General features: G+C 48.8%; 6 protein-coding genes across 6 annotated transcripts; 4 read left to right on the forward strand and 2 right to left on the reverse strand.

Moving 5' to 3' along the window:
- Positions 1-104: 104 nt before the first annotated feature.
- Positions 105-3,345, forward strand: M430DRAFT_96378 (hypothetical protein; the record flags this gene model as incomplete). Its single annotated transcript, XM_024869955.1, has 2 exons — positions 105-1,691; positions 1,741-3,345. The coding sequence occupies 2 exons, from the start codon at positions 105-107 to the stop codon at positions 3,343-3,345; spliced, it is 3,192 nt and encodes a 1,063-aa protein (XP_024723825.1).
- A 95-nt stretch (positions 3,346-3,440) lies between these two features.
- Positions 3,441-3,757, reverse strand: M430DRAFT_199732 (hypothetical protein). The gene has a single exon (XM_024864193.1). It carries the CDS (start codon positions 3,722-3,724, stop codon positions 3,536-3,538), a length of 189 nt encoding a protein of 62 aa, XP_024723826.1. The 5' UTR covers positions 3,725-3,757; the 3' UTR covers positions 3,441-3,535.
- Positions 3,758-4,779: 1,022 nt separating this feature from the next.
- Positions 4,780-6,213, forward strand: M430DRAFT_15954 (hypothetical protein; the record flags this gene model as incomplete). The annotated part of the gene is made up of 1 exon (XM_024863358.1): positions 4,780-6,213. The coding sequence occupies one exon, from the start codon at positions 4,780-4,782 to the stop codon at positions 6,211-6,213; it is 1,434 nt and encodes a 477-aa protein (XP_024723827.1).
- Positions 6,214-8,147: 1,934 nt separating this feature from the next.
- On the reverse strand, positions 8,148-10,713 carry M430DRAFT_114753 (hypothetical protein). The gene is made up of 7 exons (XM_024861568.1): positions 10,623-10,713; positions 10,196-10,575; positions 9,946-10,138; positions 9,786-9,898; positions 9,034-9,734; positions 8,754-8,979; positions 8,148-8,698 (listed from the first exon to the last, which is right to left on the reverse strand). Exons 1-7 carry the CDS (start codon positions 10,702-10,704, stop codon positions 8,225-8,227), a joined length of 2,169 nt encoding a protein of 722 aa, XP_024723828.1. The 5' UTR covers positions 10,705-10,713; the 3' UTR covers positions 8,148-8,224.
- A 2,394-nt stretch (positions 10,714-13,107) lies between these two features.
- M430DRAFT_56025 (hypothetical protein) lies at positions 13,108-14,421 on the forward strand (the record flags this gene model as incomplete). Its single annotated transcript, XM_024868579.1, has 3 exons — positions 13,108-14,129; positions 14,199-14,335; positions 14,389-14,421. Exons 1-3 carry the CDS (start codon positions 13,550-13,552, stop codon positions 14,419-14,421), a joined length of 750 nt encoding a protein of 249 aa, XP_024723829.1. The 5' UTR covers positions 13,108-13,549.
- A 483-nt stretch (positions 14,422-14,904) lies between these two features.
- M430DRAFT_71475 (hypothetical protein) lies at positions 14,905-15,087 on the forward strand (the record flags this gene model as incomplete). Its single annotated transcript, XM_024869509.1, has 1 exon — positions 14,905-15,087. A coding segment is annotated over one exon (183 nt), but the record flags the coding sequence as incomplete, so codon positions are not given.
- Positions 15,088-15,868: the final 781 nt, after the last annotated feature.

The following is a 15,868-nucleotide window of genomic DNA, read 5'->3' on the forward strand; positions in this document are numbered from 1 at the left end:
GAAGAGGAATCCCAAGCAAGATGGGGCATAACTACAGTGGCATATGCATCGAAGGGGGTAAAAGCCAATTAGGGGATGCGTACTATAATTATTTCGGTGGGCTTATGCGAGACTGCAATCAAGACAGAACTAACAGCAATCCAGCAAAAGATAGCCCTCTTGATCGTTTACCGTACGCAGTGGAGGCGCCCTTTAACTCGTTTTCCCGACAACACGACGGTGACGACACCACGTGCCTTGACAACACCCGAGTCGACGTCCTCCAGGAAATATACAACTGGGCAGATGGTGAAGACAAGAGAGGCATCTTCTGGCTAAACGGCTTGGCCGGCACAGGAAAGTGGACAATCGCACGAACTATCGCCCGCAAATACTACGAGCAGAAGCGTCTCGGAGCGAGTTTCTTCTTCTCAAGAGGCGGTGGAGACGTCGGCCATGCTGGTATGTTCATTACGACTATTGCCCACCAGCTTGCGGATAACGTACCACCTCTCCGGCAATACATTTCCCAAGCTATTGAGGATTGTAGCGGTATTGTGAGCCACGCTCTCGGCGACCAGTGGCGTCGGCTTATCCTCGGTCCGTTATCTCAGCTGGATGGCGACTCCCAGTATATTCTTGTAATTGATGCTCTTGATGAATGTGACAGTGACAAGAACATTCAGACCATTCTGAGACTGTTGGCCAAAGATCGGACAGTCCGACTACGAGTTTTCCTGACGAGCAGACCTGAGACTCCAATCCGATATTCCTTCCGTGAAATACCCCAGGCTGAGCACCAGGACTTTATTCTCCACGATATATCGCCAAAGACTGTAGGTCACGATATCTCTATCTTCCTGGAACACAATTTCAAAATCATTAGGGACGAACGCGAACTGGGTACAAGCTGGCCGAGCCAACGGAAAATTGACCGTCTAGTCCAGAATGCAGGCGGTCTCTTCATATGGGCTGCAACTGCTTGTATGTTCATTCGCAAAGGGTTCGTCGTTGAAGAAAAACTGGACATGCTTCTTGAAGGCGATAACTCTACTAATACACCAGAAAATCATCTCAGCAAGATCTATATCACTGTCTTGAAGAATTCGAGCCGAGACTACACCGAGCAAGACAAACAAAGCTTGTATAGAATGCTAAGAGTCATTCTTGGAAGTATCGTTATTCTATTCGAGCCCGTTTCCGCGGGCTCCTTAAGCAAGCTACTCTCTATTACGAGACATATGGTTAACCAGGCGCTAAAGGATCTTCATGCTATCCTAGCTATCCCAACGGACCAAGCACGCCCCCTCCGCCTACACCATCCTTCATTTCGCGACTTTCTTCTCGATAAAGATAGGTGCGGTGATTCAAATTTCTGGGTGGACGAGAAGCAAGCCCATTTGATGTTAGCTGATCGCTGTATACAACTTATGTCCTCCCTCAAGCAAGATATCTGTGGCCTGCACGATCCGGGTGTCCTCCTAACCACTGTGAAAACCAGTCAAGTGGAGCAATTCCTTCCTCCAGAGGTTCAGTATGCGTGCCGGTATTGGGTGTCGCATCTCCAAAGGAGTAGTGCTCACATCTTTGACAATGACAAAGTTCATCGGTTCCTGCGGGAGCATCTGCTTCATTGGCTTGAGGCCCTTAGCTGGATGCAGAAAATCTATGAAGGAATTCGTGCAATAATTTCGTTAGAGTCTATTGCTTCGGTGAGCTTGCTTTGGCCTCCTGCAAGGCTATAACTAACTGTTCTTGAAGACTAGTGACTGTCCTCTCTTCTACAAGTTCATCCATGATGCAAAACGATTTGCCCTGTATAATCGACCTGTAATGGAGCAGGCCCCCCTCCAGATATATCTCAGTGCACTGATATTCGCACCAACGAACAGCAAAGTCCGAAATGAATTCCAAGCCCCGGAACTTTGCCGGATGAAGAGATTGCCTGATACTAGACAGCATTGGAGTGCCTTATTGCAGACCCTTGAGGGCCATACTCTTTGGGTGAACACGGTCACCTTCTCAGAGGATGGGGACATGCTAGCGTCAGGGTCACAAGATGGCACAGTACGGCTCTGGGATCCGACTACTGGACAGTGCCTACAGACTCTCGAGGCCCATAATAGCCCGATAATCACAGTCGCCTTCTTCTTAAAGGACGAGGAGATGCTAGAGTTAGGGTCAGCGTCAGATGATGGCACAGTGCGGCTCTGGGACCTGGCTACTGGACAGTGCCTGCAGACCCTCAAGTGCGGCAGGGTAAGCATGGTCGCCTTCTCAAATGACGGGAAGACGCTAGCGTCAGCGTCAGGATGGTTTACTAAGACGGTACGGCTTTGGGACCTGACCACCGGACAGTGCCTACAGACCCTCGAGTGCGACAGGGTAAGCAGGATCGCCTTCTCTAAGGACGGGAGCACGCTAGCGTCAGCATCATTCGATAACACGGTACGGCTCTGGGACCTAACTACCGGACAGTGCCTGCAGACCTTCGAGTGCTACGATATAAACAAGACCGCCTTCTCTAAGGACGGGAACATGCTAGCGTCAGTATCAGTATCGTCAGATAACGCTGTACGGCTCTGGGACCTGACTACCGGACAGTGCCTGCAGTCCCTCGAGTGCGGCAGGGTAAGCACGATCGCCTTCTCCAAGGACGGGAACACGCTGGCGTCAGGATCGTCGTGGGATAACACGGTACGGCTCTGGGACCTGACTACCGGACAGTGCCTACAGACCCTCGAGGGCCATAATGGCCGGGTAAACACGATCGACTTCTCCAAGGACGGGAACACGCTGGCGTCAGGATCATTAGATAACACGGTACGGCTCTGGGACCTGACTACCGGACAGTGTCTACAGACCCTCGAGGGCCATAATGGCCGGGTAAACACGACCGCCTTCTTTAAGGACAGGAATATGCTCGCGTCAGGATCGTCGCTAGATGGTACGGTACGCCTCTGGGACCTGACTACCGGACAGTGCCTACAGACTCTTGAGTGCGACGGGGTAAGCAGGATCGGCTTCTCTAAGGACGGGAACACGCTGGCGTCAGTATCGTTCAATAACACGGAACGGTATTCATCGTTCGAGGACACAGTTGGGCTCTGGGACCTGACTACCGGACAGTGCCTACGTATCGTCGAGCCTATGGCGACAAGCTTACACATTAGAAATCCGGTCATTTATCATGATCCGGGACAGCCAAAATCTGTTGTCAATATGTGGGTCACCCAAGGTACACAGAAACTTCTGTGGCTTCCACAAGAGTACAGAAATCCCTTACATTCAGCTGTCCATGATAACATGCTCGCTCTTGGATACGGGTCTGGTCAGATTATAGTCCTTGAATTCGCCTCCTATTGAATTGATTTAGTATTCAATCTCTTTACACAACTAAACTATACATCACTCTCTTATGTTTTCTAATCTCTATTTAAGAGGAGGGCCTGGGAGGACTGGTAAATTTATAGTGCCATGTATTGCCAGTAGAATTGTTCAGAAAGCTCTGGCAAATTTCTTCTGAGCTCATGGGCAGATTGATATTAGTACAGTACTAGTAATCCGTAATGTGTGGTATTATCTGTACTCGCGGGGTAGATGAGGGGCATGCTGCTGTGTGGTTAATATAGGTATTGTACGACGACTTTGGCCATGTCATTATCAAGTACGTGAACCATACGACCGACGGTCTGAAAAGAGTGACAACAAGATGTGTAACTGTACCTATGTGGACAGAAAACATTTCGTGTGTGTTTTGAAGCTGAAGCCGATTTCACTAGTGGCTGTCTCTACTCATATTTTGAACAGCCTCTTCATCACAGGTGGCTAGACTCTCATCCAAGCTCGACTCCTGCTTCTGGGTCGCGGCATCTTGCGTAATTGCTTGTGGTGTGTGGTAGAAGGAATGGAGGTGGAGAAAGCTTTCCCTCATCTCTCTTTTGATTCTCTTCCTGATTCTGAGACACCATTGTTTTTTGAATGATAGTGAAGTTTCTTGGGCTGTGAGGGGGTGTGGCGGTGCGAGATGAGCCGTTGGGATCGGTGATGATGATGGTGGGGTTGGACATCTTGTCAATGTGGTTGGTGGATGGATCTGCATAAGTGAATCTTTTGGGGGGGTGGGAGTGTGACTTAACTTGTATTTTTCTAGGTAAGTTCGATGGCGCGAAGCTCTTATTCTGAAGGTTGAGAATGTGGTGAGGAGATGGAAGTTAGAGAAGAGGTGGGCGGGGTTTTTATAGATGTATAGGAGAGTAGTTTCGGGAAAGGGCTTTGTGAGGAACAATGGCCCGAGAGTCTTTGTTTTTTTGGTGTTGTTTGTTCCATTGTGGGAAACAAAAGGCGGTGATAAAGCCGCTTTCTCTTCTTTGAACAGTCCCCAGAAACAAAAAAGAAGGTATGTTAATTCCCGGTCAGGATCATCTTCTTGTTCAGAGCTGACAATGAGAATAAAGCTACTCGTTTCTCTTCCTCCAAAACTGATCCAGAACAATGACGCAGGGATCTATGCATGAGGAGTTTTCTCCTACCAGTTATACCCCTTGAAACCTTGTTACCATCTTGAATAATAGAGTAGCTGGTCTCAGAACAAGTAGTTGATGAGACATGCCTGGAGGTTTAAAAACTGAAGTCGTCCTCTTGAGAGTTGGATTTTTTTTTCTCCTCATCATACATCATTTTATCCAACAACAATAATAACAACTACAACAACTACAACCCAATCCATTCTTATCCCAACCCATCGTTCACCATCCATCCAACGACCACAACCAAATTTCCAAGAACAAATCTACAACCATGCCTCAAAAGCACTCTAAAACGACCTTCAGATGCGGGCATCAGGAGATGATACCCGAGGAGACAACAATATGGACGGAACTGAAGCGCTGGACGCACACAAACACACGTAAATCTTCCTCCCTCTGCAGCAACTGTCAGAAGATTAACCCAAGGAAAGCACCACCGGCACGAGGAACATCGCAAACGATTGCAGCACTGGGTCTCGCCGAGCATACTAACGCCGTGGAAGCTCTCCGCCAAGTCCAGCACCGCTGGGAAGATATCGCTGCTCGGACAACAGCAGATCAGATTGAAGAATTTTCAGACGAGCATCGAGCTACAGCTTCTCATGCTGAGCAGGACTTGAATAGAATGCATGTGTTTTGGGCAGAGAGACACGCAACGCACATGAGCAGCCTCTCTACTGAGCTTATGCATTCCGGTCGACGAGGACCCCTTGACTGCCGGCTATGCAAAGAGTATGCGCAGTCCCTTGTTGAGCCGCAGTACCGACTTGAGCACCCAAATGAGCACCAACCTGATCGTCCAAACGAGTACGAACTTGATCGCCCGAACGAACCAGAAATTGACCAAGAAGAACTCTACGGCCCAATGATCTTCCCTCCGAGGTCACGAACACCAGATACTGACGTGTACGAGATGTACGAGATTGTGCCATTCGAGGGATCAAGAACGTCACTTGATAGCGATGCTACTGAGGGTATCAGAAGAGCGCAAGACAGCTTTGATACTCCGGATATGAGCCCCATGAAGGAAGGGTACGCAAGACCGCCAAGCAGAAGAGGACAAACTGTCGGGGAAAATGAGGAACAACCATCCACAGTGATCTGCCGGTATGTCTCGTCTCCTCCTGACCCCGACAATCTTCCTGACATTCCCAAAGAGCTTCGTGATCGCCTTGCATCAAGATACCTAGAACCATCTTCGATGCCCGAAGTTCGTGATTGTCTGGCACCAAGTCCCACAAGAATATCTGCGGCCGCTGCACGAGCTCTGTCTAAGCTGGCAGCGATCAGTGAAGAGGGTTTGGTCTCAGAAGAACCCACAACTGATCGTGAATCGCTCCCATACGTGTCACCAATGAGAGACTTGATATCATCTAGACAGCCGCGCTGGGGTCAAGGAGTTCAAGGGCGAGAATCTCCCGCGACTGTGCAAGTCAATAGGGATATAGGGGCGGATGCCAACAAGTCCGAGCTAGTTCCTCCCTCTGATAACTCCGGAGAGGGGCTCCATGGGCTAGAGGTGAACCCAACAGGTGCTCCTCTCCCAGAAGTCGCAGCCGAAGAGATACAACAGCTAGCTGACCTAGCAATCGCTCCATTACGACGAGAGGATGCCATGACTGGGTCTGCAGGCGGACCAAGTCTTCATGCCATGCTCGCTGAACCAAACCCGGGAATGAATATCACAGTCCATCACAACAACTAGGATGATTGTGATCATGAAGAGAGTCCGGCTGATTCAGCACTTCAACTCTGGCAACCTTCGCCAGTGACTCCAACGGACCGGGGATTGACTCAAGGGGAAAATCCAGCATCACAGCTCTGGCAAACACCTTGCCTTGAGATGCCAACAAGGAGAGAACTGGCCCAAGCAACAAATTCACACTTTATCGTTCACCCAGCAATTCGGCGACCAAATCTGCCTCTTACGGCCCTAGATACCTCGCCAGCAGGAGGCACACTCTGGCAACCATCTTCAGCGGATCCAAGATGTACGGAAGTGACGCAAGCAGAAAACCCAGCATCACAACTCTGGCAACCTTCCCTAGTGACTCCGACAAACCGGGGGTTGGCCCAAGCAGAGAATCTAGCACCACAACTTTGGCAATCTTTCCTAGTAGCCTCAAGGAAGCAGGGATTAGCTCAAGCAGAAAACCTGCCAACACAGCTCTGGCAACAACCTCTCCCTAAGACGCCAACAAGGAGAGAATTGGCCCAAGCAGCAAATGCATACTTTGTCGCTCACCCAGGAACTCGGCGACCGAATTTGCCTCTCACAATGCCAGATCCCTTGCCAGCAGGCAACACCCTCTGGAAACCCACCCCACGCCCCCCGTCTCCGCGTCTTGACCCGGAAAGCCTCCTAGGCCGCGCAGCCATCCAGCGCATCAGAAACTATCTGAAGTACCCCGATGCCACGCCATTGCAAATACTCTCTATTCGATCATTGCCAGATACGCTGATAGATCCTAGCGATCTGTTGGGGTTTGCAAAAGACGTGCTGTCAGTAGCGTGGAGGAAAGAAGACGAGGACGCCTCGAAGATCATCAGAGCCGGGAAGATCGACCCCGAATCCTTCGATGGCAAGCATACACTCCAGCGGATCAAGCGTGCCCTCGAGCTCCCAGACGACGCGACTCCGACAGATATCCTTTCCGTCGCCGTGCTTCCAGATTCTCTAGATGCGCCTGAGGAACTTGAGGCGTTTGCGGCAGACATACGATCGATAGCGTGGAAGGAAGAAGATGAATTAGAGGCAAGGCGACGACTGATGGCAGCCGTCGATCCCGCTAGCATCCCCCTCCCACGCAGTCCCCCACCCCGTCCCTACCGTCCCGACCAGATCGATCCCGACTCGCCAATAGGACTCGAGATGCTGACATCCATCCGTACCTTCCTCTCCCTTCCGCCCACCGCTAGCCGCGCGCAGATAATCATGGCGGGTAACCACAGGATGGAATGCGAAATCTACAGATCGTCCTTCGAGACCGGGCTAAAACCCCCCGTGCACAGACTAGCCCTCAGTCAAGAGGCCATCCAAAGACGTAAGGACTTCCGCAAAAACATGGCTTTGATCGCGTGGAAACCGGAGGATTATCATAATCCTGGAACAAGCAGCACGGAGGAAAAGAGTGTCTTTGAGGAGGAGGATGGTGTGATGGAGGAGGAAGAGGCGAGTTTCTGGAGGCCAGTGTCGAACCTGAGAAATGAAACGGTCATTGACGAGACGGATAGCAATGAGTGGGCCATTATTGATGATGAGGATGAGAATGGAGAGGATGAATGATCGACTGATCACATCAGGGCATTTCATATGTAAGTCTCATGGGAGGTAAGCTGATTTTTTTCTTTTCTTTTTCTTTTGGTATGTCGCAGGTAGGCATATATCGCAGGTAGGCAGTACATGAAATTTCGTTTCTTTAGACACACTTGTTCTGTGAATGTGAATGTGAATGTGATGTGAGATTGTACGGAGTAGTGAGGTTAAAGTAAGGTATCACAACTTATGCATGACTTAATTAGGAATAGCGCCTGAACCACTCCTCGATGCTGCCGGCACAGGATCAACAGCCACGCAGCAGCATATAATCTATATAATTGCCGCTTGGCACAGTTTTCCAGTTTCAGAATTATTGTCTTCTCACGCCTATAAGGTCATTTCTACTATTCTGTCTGATAGCTAATCCTGGCCATCGCCCATACTTCCTTCCAGCAACTTATCCATTCGCCGGATCAACCATACAATAATCGATATTCCCTCCATTATTTCCCCAGTAGGTAGGGAAGGGTATGGGCTTACCACTGGCACCAAAGAAGACAAACGACAGAATGAAAACCACGACCTGGGTGCCCCCGTCCAGACCTGCGCAGAGGATGTAATTGTACTTCAGGAACCACTCGGACTTGTACTTGCGCAGGTAGAACTGGCTCCAGAACGCGACCACAAAGGTGGTCATGCACGGTGAGTTGATCCCCGTGACCAGCCAGCCCACATGCCACGCGATGATCGACACGTTCAGGTAATTGAAGCCGGCTTTGGGGTAGAAACGGTGGAGCAGGTAAATGGGAAGCGGCGCGGCGAAGCCGAGCACCAGTCCGAGTGGTACCCATTGGTACACACTACCGCGGGAATACATATACTTCGCGAGCCCGCCCCAGGTTACTGCTTGGGTATTAAATGATTGAAGACCCTGATTTACTTTTCAGTGCATCTTCTCGTGCCGGATTTCATGTGAGCAAACTTACTGCACCGGACCAGATGTGAGTTCCTTCTATCGACAATAATATCTCTCTTTGAGCGCTCGTGATGGAGATGGTAAGAACGTAATTCAGGATTGCTCCAACGAGGGTCCCTATCATTTGCATGGTAAATGTACAGCGAGGACTTAGCTTCGCGTACTGTCCGAGCTTCAGATCTTGCAGCAGAAGGAGTGCCTGATTGGTAGAGTTGTAGCCAAAAAGCGTGAAGTACCTTTGCGACAATGGTGGTCAGCAGAGCAAGAAGAAGGATCCGTAGTTGACATACATGTTTGTGAGAGGATTTCCCGGCTCGAGATAAGCTCCAATCATCTGAATGATAGGCTGAACAGGAAGGCTGAACCCAGTAAGACCGAATTGGGCGCCAGTGAAAAGAATCATAATCGAGGCGAGGATGTTAGCTACGATGAATGCCCACCAGGACATTCCTGAATGTGCCTCGTAAATGCATACCAATCCAACAGCACTTGAAATCAAGAGAACAATCCCGTACCACCAGTTCGGACACTCTTTATAGTGGCGCATAAGTTTATAATGGGGATCCATGTCCCGCAGCTCCTCTTCAATGTCCTCAGTCTTCTTCCAAAACATCCACGCGGATGGTTTGGCCAATGATTTTAGGTTGTCCCACGCCATGAAAGACCAGGCGCCTTTCAAATCATCCCAATTGTAGAGGACTAGGTGAGTAATAGTTGCGGTGATTGCCATGTTCTGGGTTAGAACGTACGAGGCAAATGTCGCAGCCATATACGGGACACCTTCAACAGCCAATTTTGCTTCGTCTAGGTGGCCGTTGCTATCAAGCACAGCTGTTTGGTTGAAGACAACATATTTGGTCGAGTTTGATGTGGGTGAGAATAGAAGCTGGGAGAGGAAAGGAAAATCCCTTGCTCGCCAAATATTTCCATAGAAAACACCCAAGAAAACAGCCAGATTGAGGATGTATCCAATGAGCGTATTAACTTGCGTCTATAATAGTACTTAACAAATATTGATTCGGAGTTGGTTTCTGGCACGTACCTTTAACGGCAGATATAAAGCACTGCTGCCGATATACTGGAAATCAAGACACAGTGACAATATTCCGAGTCCCTCGTTCCCGTTTCCGCCGCCAAAAATATTGGTGAAGACCACTTGCAAAGATTAGAGTCTTAGGTTGTTTCGTAAACTGGAAACTCACTACTGTTCCTTTTCGCAAGGCAGAAAACATTTACTGCAGTGAGAATAGGCATCATATATTCTGGTATGACCTCCCAGACAAAGATGATACAGAATGCCCAATAAAAAATCTTCAATTGTGGCTTGTTATTTGCTTCTTTTCTATGGAGAGTCTCGAGAAGAGACATGATGGGTAAGTTCACCGGGTAGAAGAACTGGTATTCGTCTGGTCAAAATTTTCGTCCTAAAATAAAGGAATGATGTTGACTTACTTTCGTTGGATACACCAAGACTTTTCGCAAGAGTCCGGCAACTCCATAACCCAAGATCTGGGATGAGAATATCAGGAAGATGCAGACAGCTGCATTGGGTGTCTTCGTGTACCATAGTCTCTGAACCGCGATGACCTCGGCCGCCATGGCTGAACGAGCAGCAGTAGAAGACATGATAAGAATCGCGGCGTGCTCTTTATGGTTGAAGGAATGAGGGTTGAGCCAACGGCCGATGAACCCAGATTTAGGGATAATAAACTGCATCATCAGCGCAAGGACATAACTGACCACACAGAGGAACGTTGCTGAAAGAGAAATCCCCTGGGGTTTGAAATTGTAGATAGTAGCTAGCACGGATGAGAAACATGACAGTCCAAGGCCTGGAAATGGTCAGAAATGCCCACAAAGGTCATAAGAGGCGACTCACCTAGGAACCACATTCGAAACGTCCATGGGTTGAGTGAAGGATCATCCTCGACGTGCAGCGCATATAGAGCGATCTCTTCCATGTTATCAACCTTCTCAGCCGCCGTCATATCCTTTCCAACATGAAGCGATTCCTCGTCATTGGAAATATATTGGATATTATCTTCCATTTCCTTCTCGCCTGTCTCCTTATCACGCGCATACATAACTCTCTTCTCAGACACCTCATGGACTCTGAGCTCTTCAAGCGCCTCGATCCCAGTAGAACGGGCCGTATCGAGGGCCAACTGAGGGCCAACACTGGGGGGCGCCTCAGCCTGCCCTTGAATCATGGGATCCATATTGGCCAAATCTCAGATTCAAGTAGGAAGGACTGTTCGCTGGAGCGACTTTTCGAGCGATTGGCAAGGAACGCGGAGCTACGAGTGACGAGGGAACGCCATGCTATATCTCGAGCCGATAACCCTGGTCTGTGCAAATATCACAAGGTGGTAGTGTCTTGTGCGAGTCTGGGGAGTACAGACACCAGACCATCGTGCATATCCTCGAGATCGCGGGGGTCGTTATCATTCATGCATATATCCCTACAGCATCGCAGTATAGATAAGGTGCAACGAGATAACCCGATAGACAACAATTCCGGTTACATTCGCAACAACCCATATCAAAGTAGGTAAAGATTTGCAGGCAGTTTAGATGGCCACTATCATCTCTATTTACCAAAAGTGCTCTTTGATATCTAACTTATAAAAGGATCATTCATATTCTCCATCACAACAATATACGTAACGTTGCAACGGCTCTGCGAGGCCCTTCAGAAATCGTATGCCTTTATCCGGATCTATCAAAGCACGCCTTATCTTGTGAAATATTCCAATGCTCGTAGACCTTACACCGCATGGAGACGCGTGAGGACAACTTGACAAGATCTTGCTCTCTTTGTCTACTGAGACGACTTCCTCAATAGATGCAGTGATTTAAAGGTCAGAACAATAAAATTATCAAGAGAAATCCAAGAAACAACCTGACAAAGCATGAGAATAAAAGCATTCCCACTTGGGTTTCGATCTCGAACTCGCTTGAGAAGGGCGTTGCGGGGTCTTCGATCTCGTTGATGCTTTCACCCACCTTCCTAATCCGGGGGAAGAGCTCCAGGCTGGGGTACCTATGGTACAGCGATAGCTGTGTCTGAACTGTTGGAACTCTTGGATGATCCAACTCGGAATCCCATACCCCTCGAAGCCAAGGCTCAAGAGTGGGATCATGATGTAAATCGGGCCTTGCAGCGACGATCAGATGGCGTCTGGACGCTGGAATGCATTCTAGATAGATAAAAATTCGAGAAACAGGTGTATGATGGCCTAGACGGATGAAAACAAGCGGTTTGCTTTGGCAGCAAGGTATTTGGAGGAGAAGAACATTGTAAAGAGGACGGGAGCGTTTGTAGGACCTCGACGGAGGGTCTCAAGATCCCAACCAACTTTGGGTGATATTTTGAAACGACATCTTTGATGTGTGTTTGTACGTGATGAAGGAGGTCGAGACCTTTATATACGAAGAGTCTAGGGAAGTAGGCAGAAGCCACCGAGAGGTTGTTCTCGGCCGAGGTGAGATGAAGATTCCGCGGCGAATCCCTGGTGGGCACTAATGCTGTGGCAATATAAATCTAAATAAAATTTACAAACATATCAACTAGCAGGTCGCTTAGCTCAGTTGGTTAGAGCGTGGTGCTAATAACGCCAAGGTCGCGAGTTCGACCCTCGTAGTGACCAGAAGTCAAATATATCTTTTTGCTCGGATTTCCTTTTATTTCTACATTTTTGAGGCTGCTGAGGCTGCGCGCCGTATAGATTTCTTCGAGAGAGCCTCAATCACATTCAGTACAACAAATGGTCGCTTAGCTCAGTTGGTTAGAGCGTGGTGCTAATATACAAACAAACCTGTATACAACGCCAAGGTCGCGAGTTCGACCCTCGTAGTGACCAAATCGGATGTTTACTTTTGCCTCTTTCATCCTTGTTTTTTTGCCCCAAGTCCTTCCTTATATCACACTTTTTTTTCCCCTCTTATTTCACATCTTTCTCAGTCCTTTCTCTAGAGCTTCTGGAGGATTTCATGCATACAATAAACGGTCGCTTAGCTCAGTTGGTTAGAGCGTGGTGCTAATATGCAAAGATGCAACGCCAAGGTCGCGAGTTCGACCCTCGTAGTGACCAAAAAGAACCAATTCTTTTTGTTCTTCTTTTCTTTCTTTTGCCTTTATTTCAGTTTCCTGTCTTTCTTCCCTATTCCCTTTCTGTAGATTCATCATTCTTTTTGGATGTCACTGGTTCTTGTTTAGTAATCATCTCTCCTTTCATAGCCCATTCTCATCCGACCCCTCCACCCACGTGTTCTGACCAATCGACCCCTCATTATTAGGTAAGCCAAGGTACCTGTGGACTTTGAAGTGGTAGAACTGGAAATCTCGACGATCAATCGGACTGCAGAGCAGTTGTGCTGCAGGATTGCATGTAACTTATGGGAATGACAGCTTTCTGTCAGAGCTTTCTCTTTTGAGCTCACTTCCTCTATACCTGCACTCGAGATTTCAATTGAGCGAAGCCCGACGCCTGACGCCCTCTTCAATAGAAACCATCCGAGTCTCAGAACCGATGAAGTCGCCATAGTAATCCGCGCGGTCCATTCGGATGGTACAGAGTGGGGTCCCCAGCTGCTCTCTAAGACTCTAACCTTCTAGCACTGCCTATCACGGAACTTGTGCCCACTTATCGCCCGGCATATAGAAGTCCTCGAGTCCTTGTTTCTCAGCGAGTCAGTCTAAAAGCTATATTACCCCTCACCCCCCCACCAACTTCGACTTTATATCCAAGATTACTTCTTTAACCTCCCTTGGGTTGTGATTCAAGAAAAGAAAAGAACAAAACAATGTCTTCCCCAGAGCCCCTAGTCCGCTTCTACGATCTCTCTGGACCCAAGACTTGGTCGCCGGCCTGCTGGAGCACTCGCTATGCGCTCAACTACAAAGGAATTCCATACAGCATCACGAAGCTCTCGTACCCAGCCATCAGGCCAACATGCGAGAAGCTATTCCCCGACATGACGGGTCTAGAGGCAACCGTGCCAATCATTGAGATTCTCGGGCCGAACCACAAAGCGCTCAACAACTCAACGCCCATCGCGGAGCTCTTGAACGAGAGGTTCACGGAAGAAGCCGGGTATAAACATTTGAAGGGTATTGAAGAGGTTAAGAAGTATGAGGCAGAGACGGCATCGCTTGGGTTAGCTTTGTTGAGGTGGGTTATTCAAGACGTGTGGGAGAATGCGCTGGATCCCAATGATGGCTCGAGGGAGTATTTCAAGAAGACGAGAGAAGCCGTTTTCAATTGTGAGTTGAAAGATGTGACGGAGCTCAGGGGAGGGGGAGAAGCGGCTGTCATAGAGGATATCAAGAAGGCGTGGGCTCTGTTGAGAGACAGGATGAAGGGGGAGGATGGAACCGGTGAGCGTAAGTCATCTATCTCTCCACCCTTTACACGTGTCTGCATAGGGCTCATTTTCTGACCGCCTAATATAGCAACTTACCTTGACTTCTATGATGCGGCTCGTGTGAAATGGATTGAGGCATCATCCACCGAGAAGCACGCGAAATTGATGAACTTGTACGGTGACGATACTTTCACGAAGCTTATGAAAAAGGTCGAGAAATACACGGTATGAGAGGCTTCGGAAGTGGTCTAGCTTTCTGTGACTGCTATGCAATGAAGATGATGAAGGGCAAATTATCCAGAGGGCTTTGACAAAGCATCATCGTCAATAGCCGCCAAGAACACTTCTGATACCTACATCTCGGGCAGGCGGTCACTAGTAGAAAGGTCGAGGGCTGTTCTGATAGACTCAAGATGGATCCCCTACTACAGGCTTTTGGGATTTTTGTTACCATAACAGAGACAGTTCTTATAAAGAACCAAGTTCTGTGTCCTTTCAGCAAAAAGTGAATATCTAGTCTGAGAAATCGCTTAGAAAGGCGTGACGCGTGATCTTGCTCATTCACCAGAGATAGCTTCCCAGCACGTACATGGGCATTCTTTATCTTCTTAACTTTGATCTCTTCTTTTCTTCTCTCCCATAAAATTGATCTCTTACAGCAATAAATTTCACAACCACCAATCTTTCAGTCACTTTAGTCCACCACTTCCTCCATCACACCGTCCATCACTTCACGAACTCTTCAACGAACCCCGCAAATCTCAAAGAACGCAATTATGGCGAAGAAGAAGAACTACTACGAAGTTCTCGAAGTTTCTCGTACCGCCAGCTTCGAGACCATCAAGGCATCTTACAGAAAGCTCGCGCTGCGTCTCCATCCAGACAAGAACAAGGCGCGCAACGCAACTCGAGCATTCCAGCGACTGGGGCGCGCCTGGGAGACGCTCAAGGACGAGGAAAAACGAGCCAAGTACGATTCCCGGCTGCGAAGAGAAGCGCGCTGGGCCCAAGAGTGGTACAAGCAGTACCTGAGCCACCTGTGGTGGTGCCAGTATCGCACGGTGGATTTCTCGAGCTTGGATGATGCAGCGGCCTGGTCTCACATACGGACTCAGGAGTGGTTCTTTGAGAACGGCGCTATTGAGGGGTGTAATAGCCGCAAGGAGCTGGATAGAATGACGAAGTGGCTGTGGGATGAGAGGGAGGTTTGGAAGGTCTGGAAGGAGTTTAAGGAGATGAAGGAACAGAAAGCAAAGTCGAAGTCTAAGCAACAGATCGACACGGCGAATGAACTAGAGGCGGCTACTCCAGCAGATGACACTCCATCCAAGACTACTTCCTCAGAGACTACTCCGCCAGATGCTTCTCCAGCAGAGGCTTGTCCGTCAAAGATTGCGGCACCAGAGGCTACGGCAACAGAGACGAGACCGTCAGAGGCAACTCAGCAAAGTCAGGCCCTTGTATCAATGGAGGAGGCGTGCCACTCTGGAATCAAGAGCTTGAAACTGGAATAAGCTAAGAAGAAGTCGATGACATAGGATGCGGATTCACTCTTGCTGTACAAGTTACAACAATAGGATTATGAGAGGCGTCGACAAATCTGCAGCGCGCGGTACTCAACGCTCAGGATATGGAAGGAAGCAAGGAAAGCACAGTACTACAAACTTGCTGTTGATACAGGAGAAGAAAGTCCTTCATCGCAATACACATGTACTTCCAGTTTGAGCTTCACACCGCCTCCATTCCCTTCCATAGGTC

The sequence above is a fragment of the Amorphotheca resinae genome (assembly GCF_003019875.1).
Source record: "Amorphotheca resinae ATCC 22711 unplaced genomic scaffold M430scaffold_2, whole genome shotgun sequence".
Taxonomy (NCBI): domain Eukaryota; kingdom Fungi; phylum Ascomycota; class Leotiomycetes; order Helotiales; family Amorphothecaceae; genus Amorphotheca; species Amorphotheca resinae.